The sequence below is a fragment of the Merops nubicus genome, unplaced genomic scaffold (assembly GCF_000691845.1).
Source record: "Merops nubicus isolate BGI_N331 unplaced genomic scaffold, ASM69184v1 scaffold298, whole genome shotgun sequence".
In the NCBI taxonomy this organism is placed as follows: Eukaryota; Metazoa; Chordata; class Aves; order Coraciiformes; family Meropidae; genus Merops; species Merops nubicus.
The window spans coordinates 87,101-100,733 of NW_008623429.1; the positions used below are offsets into that span (position 1 = coordinate 87,101).

At 46.1% G+C, this 13,633-nt stretch overlaps 1 protein-coding gene across 1 annotated transcript in view; it reads left to right on the forward strand.

Annotated features, from left to right (window-relative positions):
- Positions 1 to 9,229, forward strand: part of ADTRP (androgen-dependent TFPI-regulating protein) — a 29,455-nt gene extending 20,226 nt beyond the window's left edge. Inside the window, exons 5-6 of the mRNA XM_008945040.1 lie at positions 4,221 to 4,372; positions 9,186 to 9,229. Coding sequence (XP_008943288.1) covers positions 4,221 to 4,372; positions 9,186 to 9,229 — 196 coding nt within the window. The remainder of the gene's footprint in view (positions 1 to 4,220; positions 4,373 to 9,185) is intronic.
- The last annotated feature ends 4,404 nt before the right edge of the window (positions 9,230 to 13,633 follow it).

Consider the following 13,633-nt stretch of genomic DNA (forward strand, 5'->3'; position numbering starts at 1 on the left):
TGCCCTTTGTCTATTGATGAGCATTGATCAAATCCTCTCCCAGTCTTCTCCAGGCTCACCAGCCCCAGGGCTCTCAGCTTTTCCTCAGCACAGAGATGCTCCAGGCCCCTCAGCTTCTTCACAGCCTCTGCTGGACTCTCTCCAGTGGCTCCTTGTCTCTCCTGACCTGGGGAGCCCAGGCACATGGGAGCCAGCAGTCTGCTTTGTGGAGAAGTCATTTGAACTTCAGCTGAGACCCATGAAAAGCATCTCCAGTCATAGGCAGCACAGGTTTCTTCAGGCACAATACAGGTCCTGAGAGCATACATAGCACCTCCTGCCCTTCTAAAGCCCCTTAGAGAAAAGCAACTAAATTGCCATAAACTCTGGGGTATTTTGAGTTACATCTGCTGGGCCAGAGTTTTTATCTCTACCAGTACCACAAAATTTACCTCTGCTTGCTGTCTTGCTCGCTGCAAACCCACCAAACCTCAAAGGTCTGGGGGTCACGGGAGCAGAAGAGGAGTAAAACTCAGTTTGGTATTTGGCAGGGACACATGGCTGGGTTTAGAAACTTGAGCTAGAAAATGATACTCAGAGCCAGGTGCAAAGTGACGGGCAGCAAGGAGGCATCTGCCCCACTACAACCTCCCACCCCGCTGCTGGACACCGCCTACATTTCCAGCTATGTCCCACAGATGATCTCCAACCTGTTGAAGGGTGATCCTGAGAGAATAAACTACCTACCCAGCCTTCCCCCACCCCAGCCCACAGCCATCCACCCACCTCGGGCGTGTGTCATGCTCCCCATCAGCTGGGTTTGCATCTGCTCCTGCTCCTGGCATGCTGGCTGGGGTCTGGAGGCACTCCCCACTCCATGGGGAGCTGCCAGCACTCCAGACCACTCTGAGGATGCCTTGCACCTTGAGACTCAGCTCAGGAAGGGAGCTTCAGGGTCCAGTATCACTTTGCAGAGCTCAGGAAACATCCAGGCCCTAGAGGGGAGGATACAGAACAACTGGTCAGCAGGGCGAAGCATGCAGAGATTTTTGGAGAGTCACTGGGACTAGGAGGGAAGCCATCCTTATTCCTACCTGCTAGTTCTCACTCTCAGCCAGAGAATACCTCCAGCCCACTGAATGAAAATCTGGAATAGAAAATCAACTGGGCAAATGAAATGCTCTTGTGACTTGAAACCCATCAGAGTGGCCATGGAAGCAATGAACTGCTACCTTAGGTAACCAAGCTAGGAGCCATTTCTCCTAATCCAGCCCAGAGCCTAAGAGGATTACAACCACAGCTTTCTAAATTCCTTGTCTATGCTCTGGTTCACCCCGTTGCTTAACAGCAGCTTTGCTTTGCTTGTCTTCTGACAGCAGAAGATCCAGGATCTTCTCTGAATTGATGCTGCATGGTGCTGCCAGGGCCCTGAGTGGAAGGTGGCCCCTTAGTCCCCTGTGTCCCACAGCCCTGGTAACTAGAGAAAAGATATCAGGGTTTCAATCCTGTTGCTTTCTCTCCTCCTGAGGCAGCAAGGAACCTCCCCTCTGCTTTCTTTTTGACTCCTTGTCTCGGTTCCCTGCACCCTCAGGCAACAGCTTCCAACTAACTGAAACATTTTTTCAGCCTGTGCACTGAAATAGAATCATAGAATCCTTTAGGTTGGAAGGGACCTCCAAGATCATCAAGTCCAACCCTTGAGCCATTAGGGCTCTAAAGTCCTCTGCTAAAACAGATCAGAATCTGTCAGGGTTGGAAGGGACCACAAGGATCCCCCAGTTCCAACCCCTCTGCCATGAGCAGGGACACCTCCCACTAGATCAGGCTGCCCAGAGCCTCCTCCAGCCTGGCCTTAAAGACCCCCAGGGATGGGGCCTCAACCACCTCCCTGGGCAACCCATGCCAGGGTCTCACCACTCTCATGGGGAAGAACTTCTTCCTCATGTCCAGCCTGAATCTGCCCACTTAACGTGTACTGGTTTAATGGTGTAAAACTAAAAAAAAACACCAGTTTTTTTCCTTCCTAAAAGCCTCTCCTTGAACTGTCACAGTCATCACCGTGCTTCCCCTTGGCCAGTGTCAACAGGAGGAGAACTGACTGGTCCCTGCTAGGCAGTGATGAAACCAGGAGCTGCTGACACCCTGCCCCAGGTCCCTGCCCTCTGAGCAGGGCTTCACTAGAGCTCTGAGTGTCACTAGTGTGCAAAAAGGAAAGGGGGCTTCCAGCTGCAGGAACCATGAGGCAGCTCAGCTAATCCTCACAAGGCTGGATCTTGCATCTCCTGGTTGTGCTCAGTGCTGCCTTAACTCCTGGAGCCATCAGGTTCAGAACAAGGAAGAACTGGCATTTTAAATTTTTAAAAAGGAAGGAATAATAGATTGCCCTTTCCCATTTCAGTGGTAATAAATCAGCATAAAATAAATCTTAATCTGCACAGTTTTGTGTGTGCCCTCAGAGAAAAGCTCAAGCAACCTCTGCAAGGGGATATAAATCATTATAGATTGCAGTCTATAGACAAAATTAAAATACAAAAAATCCCAAACCCAATTAAATCTAGAGACTGATGGCTTCCTTGTAATATATCCCTAGCCCCTCTTTGGTAGGAAGGAAAATATTTTTCCTTTTCTGCATGCTCATTTTCAGTTCAAAACCTTTTAATTTTGAATTAACTGCAGTCTCAGAGAGCTCATATGTGGCCAATGTTCTTTGCTCCTTTCTGGATCCTCCTATTTAATATTTTCATGGAGATATTGTTTTTCCTGCCTCCAGTGAAAGCAGTGGTCCCATTAACTTAAATGGGTAATGAGGGGACAGGATAAATCCCCAGTTGCATCCAGCAGTAGGATGACAGCACATCACCTCTCCCTGTTATTTATATGCCATCCTCTATCCTATAATAGTTTGGCAACTTTGGTCATACCCAGGGCTGCTGTCTCAGTCTACCCTCCCCATAATTCTGGGCATTGTCTGACTCATTCACTGATACCCAAGGTAAAACCTTGGTAAAAATTAAAATTGGGTAAAATGGAATCTTCCAAATAATAAACCCTCTGAATCCTGCACGTACATTTAACCTGTGAGCAACAAGCCATATTTATTTGCAAGTTGTAGGGTGCATTTCCTGAAATCCCTAGCCAAAAAAAAAAAACCCAAAACACTAAAAAACTAAACCTAAAAACTGTCAACCCTTCCATGAGTAATTTCAGGAATCTGGAGGTATGCCCCAAGATAAAAAATCACAGGTTGGAGTGTTCCACAGGAGGCACCCCAGCTGCCCAGGTCCCACCAGGACCATCGAGCTCCTCAGTACCTCCACCCCTCCACTCTACCCCTGAGGTGGGGATCTGTGAGTCTCTTTCAAAAAAACACCTTTTTTTTATGCCTTACCCCTTCCTTCTCTAGCTAGAGAAAGCAGAAATCATCTTTTTCAGGCTTTCTTTCTTTCCCTGAGCACTCTCCCATGCCTCAGCTTGGTGACACAGTTCCAGGCTGGTGGGGCAGCCTGTTTGTCACTTCTCTTTGAGGTGTGATGCTCAGTGCAAGGTTGCAGGCTGGGTGCCATCAGAGTGGGATTGTGTTCCCACATCACCATCAGCCATGGGAATTATGACATACTCCTGGGGGGAGTGTTTAAGGAAGAATTAAACCTTTTAAGACTTTTTGGACCCAAAGGTTCTTTTGAGGGAAGTGCTGCCTGTTGTTAGAATGGCACATCCTCATGAGAGTCACTGGAAACCTGCCCTGTTTTTTATATTCTTTACAAATCCAATAAAAAAATATATTTTTACAGAGAAAATGTATATTTTCTCCTATATCTAAAATATATAAAGACCATTTTTATATTCTTTAGTCCATGTCATATCAGAGAACTGACAAGTCACTACAAGATCATAGAATGGTTTGGGTGGGAAGGGGCTTTTAAAGGTCATCTAGATCCAACCCCTGAGCAGGGACAGCTTCCACTAGAGCAGGTTGCTCAGAGCCCTGGCCAACCTCACCTGGAATGGCTCCAGGGATGGAGCATCCACCAGCTCTCTGGGCAACCTGGGCCAGTGCTCAGTGCTCAGGCATGCTTCCCAGCAAACAGCCCCAATGCTGAGGAGATGTATCAACACCTGAGCTCATTTCCTCCGCATCAAGATTGTTTCGATAACTTGGCCCCTTCGAGAGTTAGAAATCACGAAGTGGTTCTTCAAACTGAATGGTCCTAACCAAAGTTTCATTTTCTCTCCTTGCCCAGGGTCCTGTGGATTTACTCTGTGACTGGGGAGTGGGTGTACCCCCTCTTTGCTCTCTTCAGCCCAGCAGGGCTAGCAGCCTTTTTCGCCGGTAGCCTTGCTGTCATCGTCTCTTTCTACAACTTCGGGGAGTTCCTCAACCGTATGATATGGGGTCAGTCCAAGTTCTGCTTTTCACTTCTATACCTATGAAACAAAAAAAAAAAAACAAAAAACCCCTCAAATGAATTCCTGGGATTGCCCTGGGGAGGGGAAGGAGGCCCTTGTACGTTGCAGGGTGGCCTTTGGGTGTCTGATAGAGATTTCCAGGTCCTAACCAGTGACTACCAGAACAAATCAGAGCAGGAATCCCGACTCTACCAGATAAAAGCCTGGGCTGGGTGTCTCTAATGTAGCTCAAGAAGCACTTCTTAACAGCATAATCACTGGATTTTGAATTCCTTCTCCAACAAGGGTCAAGAGCAGCCAAATCTCCCTGGGTAAAACTCTTACTCCTGCCTCACGTGGTGTTTGGCAGGGCAGGGAATGGCGCTGAATGAGAATTCCTAGCGAGGCATTCGAGTCTCCAAGTCTGCACTGCAGCAGCTCCAGGAGGGAAACAGCACTGCAGGAAGTTTTACCAAGGGCTGAGAACCTCTCCCTTCTGCTTTGGTGGTGGTGTAGCCTGCAGTGATTGAAAGAAAATGAAAAGCAGCACAGGCAGTTAGAGAGAAAAATCAAAGTAGTGTTCAGGAGGAGACGGGCAACAAGTAGGAGGACGGACTGATGAAGCAGCTTTGGGGGTTTGGCATGGGGTAGCATGATTATCATTATATTCCCTTCTGGTTTCTTCTCTCCTTTTTCCATTCAAGATGAAGTTTTTGAGGATGAAAGCGTTTCTGTCAGGAAAACGTGTGTATTTTATTTAGGACAAATGTGTGAACATTTGCCATTTCTTAAACTAGCTTTCTGATGAAAGAAAAGACACTGCAGAAACACCTCTGAAAATAAATAAGACAACCTCCCTCTGTTCTCAGGGAACATTTGATGCCTGATCCATTTTGTGAAGTCTCACATGCCTGTCAAGCCAAAGTAGAGTGTCTGTAGCTAGTCTCTCACCATCCCTACTCAGCTACCTAAAAGCAGCAGATTGACTTTCAAATGTGCTGAATAACCAACTTCACCACTTGGTACCTTTGCAAATATGATGTACGTGGCCACGTTTGGAAGTTTTTTGGATGAATTCTATTCTTGCATAAACATGATGTGAGGACTGCTGGTAAATGAAGAGATCTGCAGCCTTTCTCCACTAGCTCTGAACTAAGAGGCACCACAGAAATAGTAACTGTTCCTCTCACCACCCATGGAGGCCTCCTGTGTGTGGTGGGTCTGCCTCTCCACCTACACTTGATGTTTTTTTGTTTTTCACAAAATCCCAGCCTTAACACTCACACTGTGGCTTCATCCCTGAGTTACAGTTCCCCATATCTGTGCAAATTCTTGCTACTACCTGTGCATCCTCAGCTCTTCACTCCCAGGCCTGGAGCATTCCCTGGGCTTGCTGCACATCCAGAGAAGCAGCTGAAACCTGCAGCCCCATAGGGTGGCACCTGAGTCTGCAGTGTGGTAACAGAGGGACTTTGGCAGCAAGAACTTCTCAATAAGCTCCTGCCCATCACCCCTGACCCCTTCTTACCCCACCCAAGAGGAGGGGAGGACTTCCTTAAGCTGGTATTGATAACAAGGTCCCAATGAGCACTGAAACACAGTCAGAGGGAAGCTTTTCCAAATTACAGCATGCCAGGGTCTTCATGTGTTCCTGACTGAGACAAATCCTTGGCTCAGCATTGCCAGAGGAAGAAGAGCTGCAAACTGAATGAAGATGCAACTCCAACACACCTCTCCTCGAGCAGCAAAAACACCTCCACGAACTTTTTGTCATCCTGCCCGTGCCTGTCTCACCTGCCCATCACAATAAGGGAGGTGATGTGGTTAAAATAACCCTGAAGGGGGAAAAAAAACACCAAAAAACCCCAAACAACACAGAAAACAAACACACACACAAAGTGAAACAATCTGTGGTGGTAGAGGACAGATCTCTTCACCTCCACCCTGCCCACCTCCCTCTCTGCCCCAGAAGAAAGGGCACAAGGAAGGGCCCTTCTGGTGGCATCTGTCAAGGCACAGAGCCTGGCCTGCTGTGCCCCAAAGGGAAAGGCTCCAGGGCAGCTCCTTTTTTTCCCTCCTATTTGCTGAATTTGTGTCCAGAGAAACTGTGTTTATTCAAAGGTGCAAGAAGGGATTGACAGCTCCACACGAGTGGCAAGGCTGGCTTTCTCCTGGACTTACAGCCCCTGGCAGACAAATGAAGCTGGCCCCACAGCTCACCGTGCTTCACACGGGCTCTCTTACCTCTGCCTCTGTAGCTTCAGGCCACTATCACTTCTCCTAAAACCAGCTACATAAATATTTACTCTCTTTCACCCTTAAAGCTACATTCATTTCCAAACTTATTTTGAAGTCTATGCACAGCAGCTTTCAGCTTCAAGCAAGTCATTTTTAAAGCTGCATCCCATGCTTGACCAAAAAAGATGCAGCACAATTTCTGAGAGCTGGAAAATCCAGGCTGCTAAATAATATAACCTTGTTTTTCCCCTTTTCAGAACAACCCAAAGATGCCAGACTCTAATTTTTTTATAGAGAAACTGCTTCATACAGTATTGGAGGCTTTAAAAATGTATTCTCTTCTCCTGTGCCTCTCCCTCCCCTTGCACAGTTGGGTTGGTGGTAACTAAGGCAACCCAGCTGCACAGCCTGAGAGGCACAGAAAATAGGACCAGTAATGACTTTTTTTTGTTGTTGTTTTAAATCCCAGAGTTTCTAGAGTACTAGACAACATTGAGCAATACAGAAACTCCAAAGAGGATAACTGGAAACAATGGGCTGATTCTTTCACTGCCATAAATTTACCTCGGCCAAGAATTTGGCTGCAGGGTCTGAGCACCAAAGATGAACCATGTGATAGCTTCTCCTGTTCCCAAGGGGTAGAGGACACCACGCAGGCAACTGATCTCATGTCACTTTGACCAAACTAGAACTAGTCAGAACTCTCAAAGATCAAGCAAAGTTGTTTTCCCTTGGGTTTTGCTCGTGGGGAGACAACCAGATCCTCTGGAGAAATTCAAAGTTCTCCACATCAGACAGAGCAACATTTCAGGTGAAGCACCTTCTCTGGCACTGGCGTTTGAAGATGGAGCAAATTCATTTGTCTTCCACCTAGCACACTTGGAAAAATACCCCCCAAAAAACACCCATCAGCTAATTGATTTTGATGCTTTGAAATGCAGCTGGATCCACCAGGGCTTGAAACACCTGCTGAGGGACAGTGGGCAAACAGCTTGTGAGATCCTACAGCCACCAAGGCCCCTGCTAAGTCCAGAAACTTAGAACAGCTTTTAGGAACTGATTGTTTTCCTTGGGTTTTAGTTCTGTCATTATCACTCCAGAGGCAGGTTCCACTGTTTGTTATTACAACGTCCAGGAGGGATTTTATACTTTTACTTTTTTTTAAATTTTTACTTTTTTTTGGAAACTTTTACCTTTTTTTTGAAACTTTTACCTTTTTTAAAAAACTTTTACCTTTTTTAAACTTTTCCTTTTTTAAAAAAACTTTTACCTTTTTTTAAACTTTTCCTTTTTTTTTTTTAAACTTTTACCTTTTTTTTAAAGTTCCTTTCCAGAAGATATCTTCATTTGTTCTACCTTGCCTTCAAAAACAAAGCATAAGAATCCAGGACACATCTATTTCTTTCAACGACCAAGTAATATTTCTATCCACAATTTCACTATATTGCCAGTGACAAACAGAACTCAGATTGAAGAGGATTTACAGCCCCGAGTTTGCAGATTAAATAGAAATATTCACTCCTGGCCCATCCATTCATCCTGGTTGTGCCACAAGGGGGGTGTTTATATCTTCTGTGTTTGTCACTCCCCCAAGCTGCAGTTTCCCTCCTGGGCAGAGGGCTCCAGCTATTTCAAGGCAACCTGCACCATCTGTCACAGGCTCTGCTCTCCCTGACAAGTTCATCTGATGATTCACTGGAGACACACAGGAGCGGAAGCTCTGGCAACCCAGGGCTTAGAGTTTCACTGCTGGAGGCCAGCCATTAACAGGTGCTGGCTAATACTCTGGCCTTCCCCTCACAGGCTTGTCTGGGCTCTTTTTTTTGGTGGATTTTTTTCTGCCCCGTCTTTAAAATCTCTATCCAGTCATTGCAAAATCCTTTGGGAAGAGGAAATGCCAGGGTCTCCTTCCCTATCAGGTCAGTTGCCAAAGGCTGTGCAGGAAAATAAACACAGCCATGAGTGTTCCAGAGCCTCTGAGGTCCTTCTGGGGACAAGGAGAGGGTTCCCTGTGGGTAAACGGTCATTAACAAGGAAGAGGAGAGCCTGAGCCACTGCACTAGGTAAGGGACTCAAATATATCTGGTTGTTGCACACTTGGTGCCCCACAGTAGCAAATCTGGGGCTTCAGAGAGTTGTGGGGCTTCAGTAAGACCTGTGCTGACCTGAGGATGCTCCAGATACCTTAGCTGCAGGGATTCATCATCTTCTGCCTCTCCAGACAGGCTTTACTGTGAAAGCTTTCCACGTATCCCTAACACCAAGTTTGTTTGGTGGCAGATACTTTCTCCACTAGCAAAGCACTGTTATTCCCCAGGGATGTGGCCCACAGTAGATTCCAAATCACTCCTCAGTCGTGGAACAACCTCTTACTTGCTGGGGACATCCCAGGCTCACTGGACTCCTGCAGCACATGAGCATCAGCAGCTGGCCCAAGCCACTCCCACATGCCTTCGGGTCCCTGGGGACGTCGGGAGCCTGGGGCCAGGTTCACATCCTCCTCCCAACAGCTCAGCCTGTGAGAGAATTTCTCTGCTGTGCCTTTTTTATCTGCTAATCTCTTCTCCTCTGCCTCCAAACAGGAGATTCAATAGCAATACTGGACTACAGGAGGAAAGGCAAGTGAGTCCTCCTCTTCAAGCCAATCCCTCCACGAATGCTGAAGCCAGGAAGTAGAGGAACACAAATGCAGCTGTGATAAACCCTTTCTCCAATGCATTGCAGCTTCTGGTGAAGCCATTATGTCATCAGACATATGGAAAACGGGCAGGAAATGTGAAATGTTTGCCTCTTATATGATAACTCAGCAACTGCTGTGAATAAGAAAATTCTGTTCATCTGTTTACACAGATTTCTCCTCTCTTGCACAACCTACGTGAGGACATGTCCATGGGTAAAACACATCACTGGTAGATGAACTCCCTCGTGAGCTTGGCACCACTCTGTAAAAGCCCTGTGAACACAAGCCAGCTCTTGTTTGGATTGCCCTTCATCAAGTCTGGAAAAAATTAAGAGGAGGGGTAATTTTAACAGCGCCGTGACTTCCAAGCTAGCTAGATAACAAATTGGGCTAACAAGGACTGTAATTAGGAATGTCTGCTCAGAAAGTTCACCACGAAGCCAAGTTCTCCTAACAAGAACCATTCTGGAATATTAATAGGCATAATAGCTCCCCTCCATGTTAACAGAAAATGTAAATGCCACACTTTCTTCCTTTTCCTTGGTTTCAGTTAATCTTGCAGCAAAAGTAACCTAATTATACTGACTGCATGATTGCTTTGACAGAAAGCATGTTAATTTAAAGCACTGTTTAACATAAAGCTGCCTGCCATATAATTACACTCCATTCACATGTTTACTAATCTTGCTCAATATAGTTGATTTCTGTTATTAGTCTCAACATCTTGTTAACAGTCTACAACACTGGAGATCTGCTTTGCAAACTCCAATAAACAAGCAACACCAACAGCAGCAGAAGTGTTCCTTAATGGTCAGCATGAAAAGGAAAGATCTCTGTTATTAGCCTGGCATTTAAATGGGGATTTGAAACTATTTGCACCACTTAAAATGTCTAAACTCCACCTTCGTTGCCAAAACCCCTGGCTTAGGGCTACTGTGCACTGCAGTTCACCAGGGGGGGTTATTTTCATCTTTCCAGTGCTGCTGGAGCTTAGTGAAAAGGAAACACACTGTGGGCTGCCTGTGAGCAATAAAGAAATAATGTGTATACATAAGATTGTTCTTCTCACATGTCAAGCACCTGATAAAATTCTAGTCTGGGAAGTTAACACACTAGGGCTAGACTATAAACTAAGTTACCTCAGTGAAAGACATGCACACATTCAATAATTCCCAGTTTATCCAGATAACTCACCCCAGCTCACTCCATCAAGGGTTCATCAGCAATTGTACCACCAACCCCCTCCTCTGCTGGTGAAGCTAAAGGAGAACATGGAAAGAATTCAGCTGAAAGATGCATGTCAAAGGGAATATTTCCAAGAAGCAGAGAGAAGAAAAACCATGAAGGGAATTAGGGAAGAAGAGAAAGTTCAGGAGACATCCTGTACAGTTTTGTGGGGTATTTTTTTCTCTCTTTTTTTTTTTTTTAAATTGCTTTAATTTGTACTGATAATCCAATGCAAACAGGGTAAAGTCAGAAACTCTAAAAGCCTGGGCTCTGACATGGAGGAGTAGCAGAGGAGCTGAATGGGGATTACCTCCAGGATCTGGCGTGGTGACCCTGCTGCTGGGCCACAGGGGTTTGAGCAGGGTGGTGGCACGGGCTGTTTCTTGGCAGAGGGCTCAGGAGAGGCTCTGCTCTCTGTCACAACCTGCAGAGAGGAGCTGGGTCCCACATTTCTCTTTCCAGTCTTGTTTCCCTCTCGTTTTTATTTCGAGTAAGCACACAAAGTCAGCCAGAACTGTTTATTTATAGCCCTAGGTTTCCAGGGCTGTGTAAATGAGATGTTGTTGGGGAAGGAGGCACCCGCCCACTCACCCCCTGCAGCTGCACAGGAATCCTTTCTGCTGCTGGAGGGAGATGACATCCTCCCCGCCAGGCACAGGGACTGCTGCTCAAACCCTGGGGTGAAAAAACACCAATTCATTCTTTTCCACCATACAATGTGCAACGTGACAACCACAACTGCCCAATAATATTTAGACCTGCTGCTCTTTTTTTGTCAGAGAGAGAAAATCAAGGTTTAAATTCAAACCCACCCGAAACTAGAACCTACCCCTGCACGTTATTTTTACAAGAATTAGTGATTTTTCTTTGGAAGGAAGGGGGATAGGGAGAAGAAAAAATTGTTGTCTGAGGCAGAGCACCATCAGAAAATCAGGACCCATCCCATACACACACACAGAGAGCTATTTCCAGCAGAAACAGCTGGAAAAAAACATCCACCAGGATTAAGAGCTTTCATCTGAGCTCACACCTTTGTCACAGCTGACTCCCACAAAAAGCACAGGCAAGTGCTTTATTCCCTCCCCAATTTCCCACACAAATTTCTTGGTTTGGGTCTCTGCCAAAGCTCCAGGGTCACAATCTGACCTCAGTAACATAACTTAGGATTGTTCCAAGCCTTTGGTGGAACTACTGAAGATTTACTTTGATGGATATGGGGACGGGATCTGGCATGCAGAAAATATGCATCTACATTCGACCAAAGTGTCTAAAATAGTAGCCCAGGAAGGCTGAAATTCAGTTGGAGACCTTCTATTCACTTGGCAGAGCACATAATTAAGTATTTTGTGCCACAAAGTTAACCAGAGAGTCTCAGGAGTATTGGTAAGAGGAGGCTTAGAACCAGCCATGAGAGCCAAACTAAGACCCGTTTCCCAGGCAAGTAATTCAGTAAATATTAGAAAAAAAAAACAACATTGCATTCTCTATGGGTTCATGATAATTTTTGTTAGTATTTAACCTTACTGCTTATCTGGTTACCTCAGAGGAAGAAGTTATTGACTGTCTGGATTCACATGAATAACCCCAGTATCAAGTTCTGCTCTTGAATTAAAGCTACTGCTTACAGCTAAGAACTGTTTGTGATAGAACTAAAAACCAGCAGGTAAAACCCAACTACAATCACAATAGGCCAGACCTCATAACAAGTGGTCAAAATCTCCAAAGTGATGATTTTTTTTTGGCCTTTTTAAAGTCTCCAGAGGCCATAACCTGCAAGGAGTTAAATATTTCTGAAAAGCAAACCTAAAGGTGTTTGATGTCAATACATTTCTGTTTAACTTCCACATGCTGGTGTTCAAAAATATAAAGTTGAGTTCATAAACATGGGGCCTCTCTGTATGGCCCAATAATCATAGAATGGTTTGGGTTGGAAGGGACCTGAAAGGTCATCTAGTTCCAACCCCCCTGCCATGGGCAGGGGCACCTCCCACTAGACCAGGCTGTGCCCTATCCAACCTGGTCTTAAATACATCCAGTGGTGGAACATCACAACAACAATAGTCCTGAGCAGTAAAATTTAATAATATTTGGTGCTTCAAATGTCACCTTTTATCAAATGCTCTCAAAATGTTTAAGTAAACCTAGTTCCTTTCAGCTTGAGAGGGTCATTCCCCTCACTCCCTAGAGAAAAACCATAAGAAAATAAGAATACCATGAGAAAAGGCTTTGCTTCTACACCTGAGACAATTAGAAGTACCTCCTCCAAGCACATGATGGTTTCACCATCAGCAAGGACCACCTTCCTCAAAGAGCAGAAGAAAACCTACATATAACACAAGCCTGCTTTCTGTTTTGAGATGTTCCTTCAGGTTTGTGGCATGGAACCACCTTGTGATGCTGTTGCCTGGCATGTTTGTCATTTAAAGTTCACCTGCTACAACACACGGCCACTTCTGCCCGTGTGTGGAGACACCAGGTTTTCCTTCTGCTGCTTTTCTTCCACATCAGGCTCCAGAGCTCCAGGAGCAGCATCCCCTGGCTCTGGCAGCACACAGGGGAAGAGCCCAGGCCCCCAGTTTCCAAACTGAGAAGTGGCTGCCCTCAGAGCGCTGCCTGGCCAGCTCAGTGGTGACCATTCCCATGGCACAGACAACTCAGTGGGCAGCACTTGTCCCTGCCTCACACCCTTGTGAGGACGTGATGGGTTCATCCAGCCCTATCGCCAGTGCCAAAGCAAGACCTGAAGACATGGAAATAAGAAGAGGAAGACTTCTCCATCCTTAAATGCCCCATCCTTAAAGTGTTTGTTTCTCTCAGGCTTTTCTAGGTGCTGGCAGAGAGAAGGGTGATTGTTTTTTTGGTGGGATTGAGCACATCCTCAGCAGGTTTGCAGATGACACCATGGTAAGGGAAGGGTGGGATGTCACCCAGAGGGCTGGGCAAGCTGGAGAAGAGGGCTTGTGTGAACCTCAGGAGATCCCACAAAGCCAAACGCAAGGTCCTGAGCATGGCTGGGGATGAACAGCAGCCCTGGGGAGGACTTGGGGGTGAAAAGCTGCACAGGAGCTGATGTTCTCAGCACAAAAAACAACTCCTACCTGGGCTGCACCCCCAGCAGCGTGG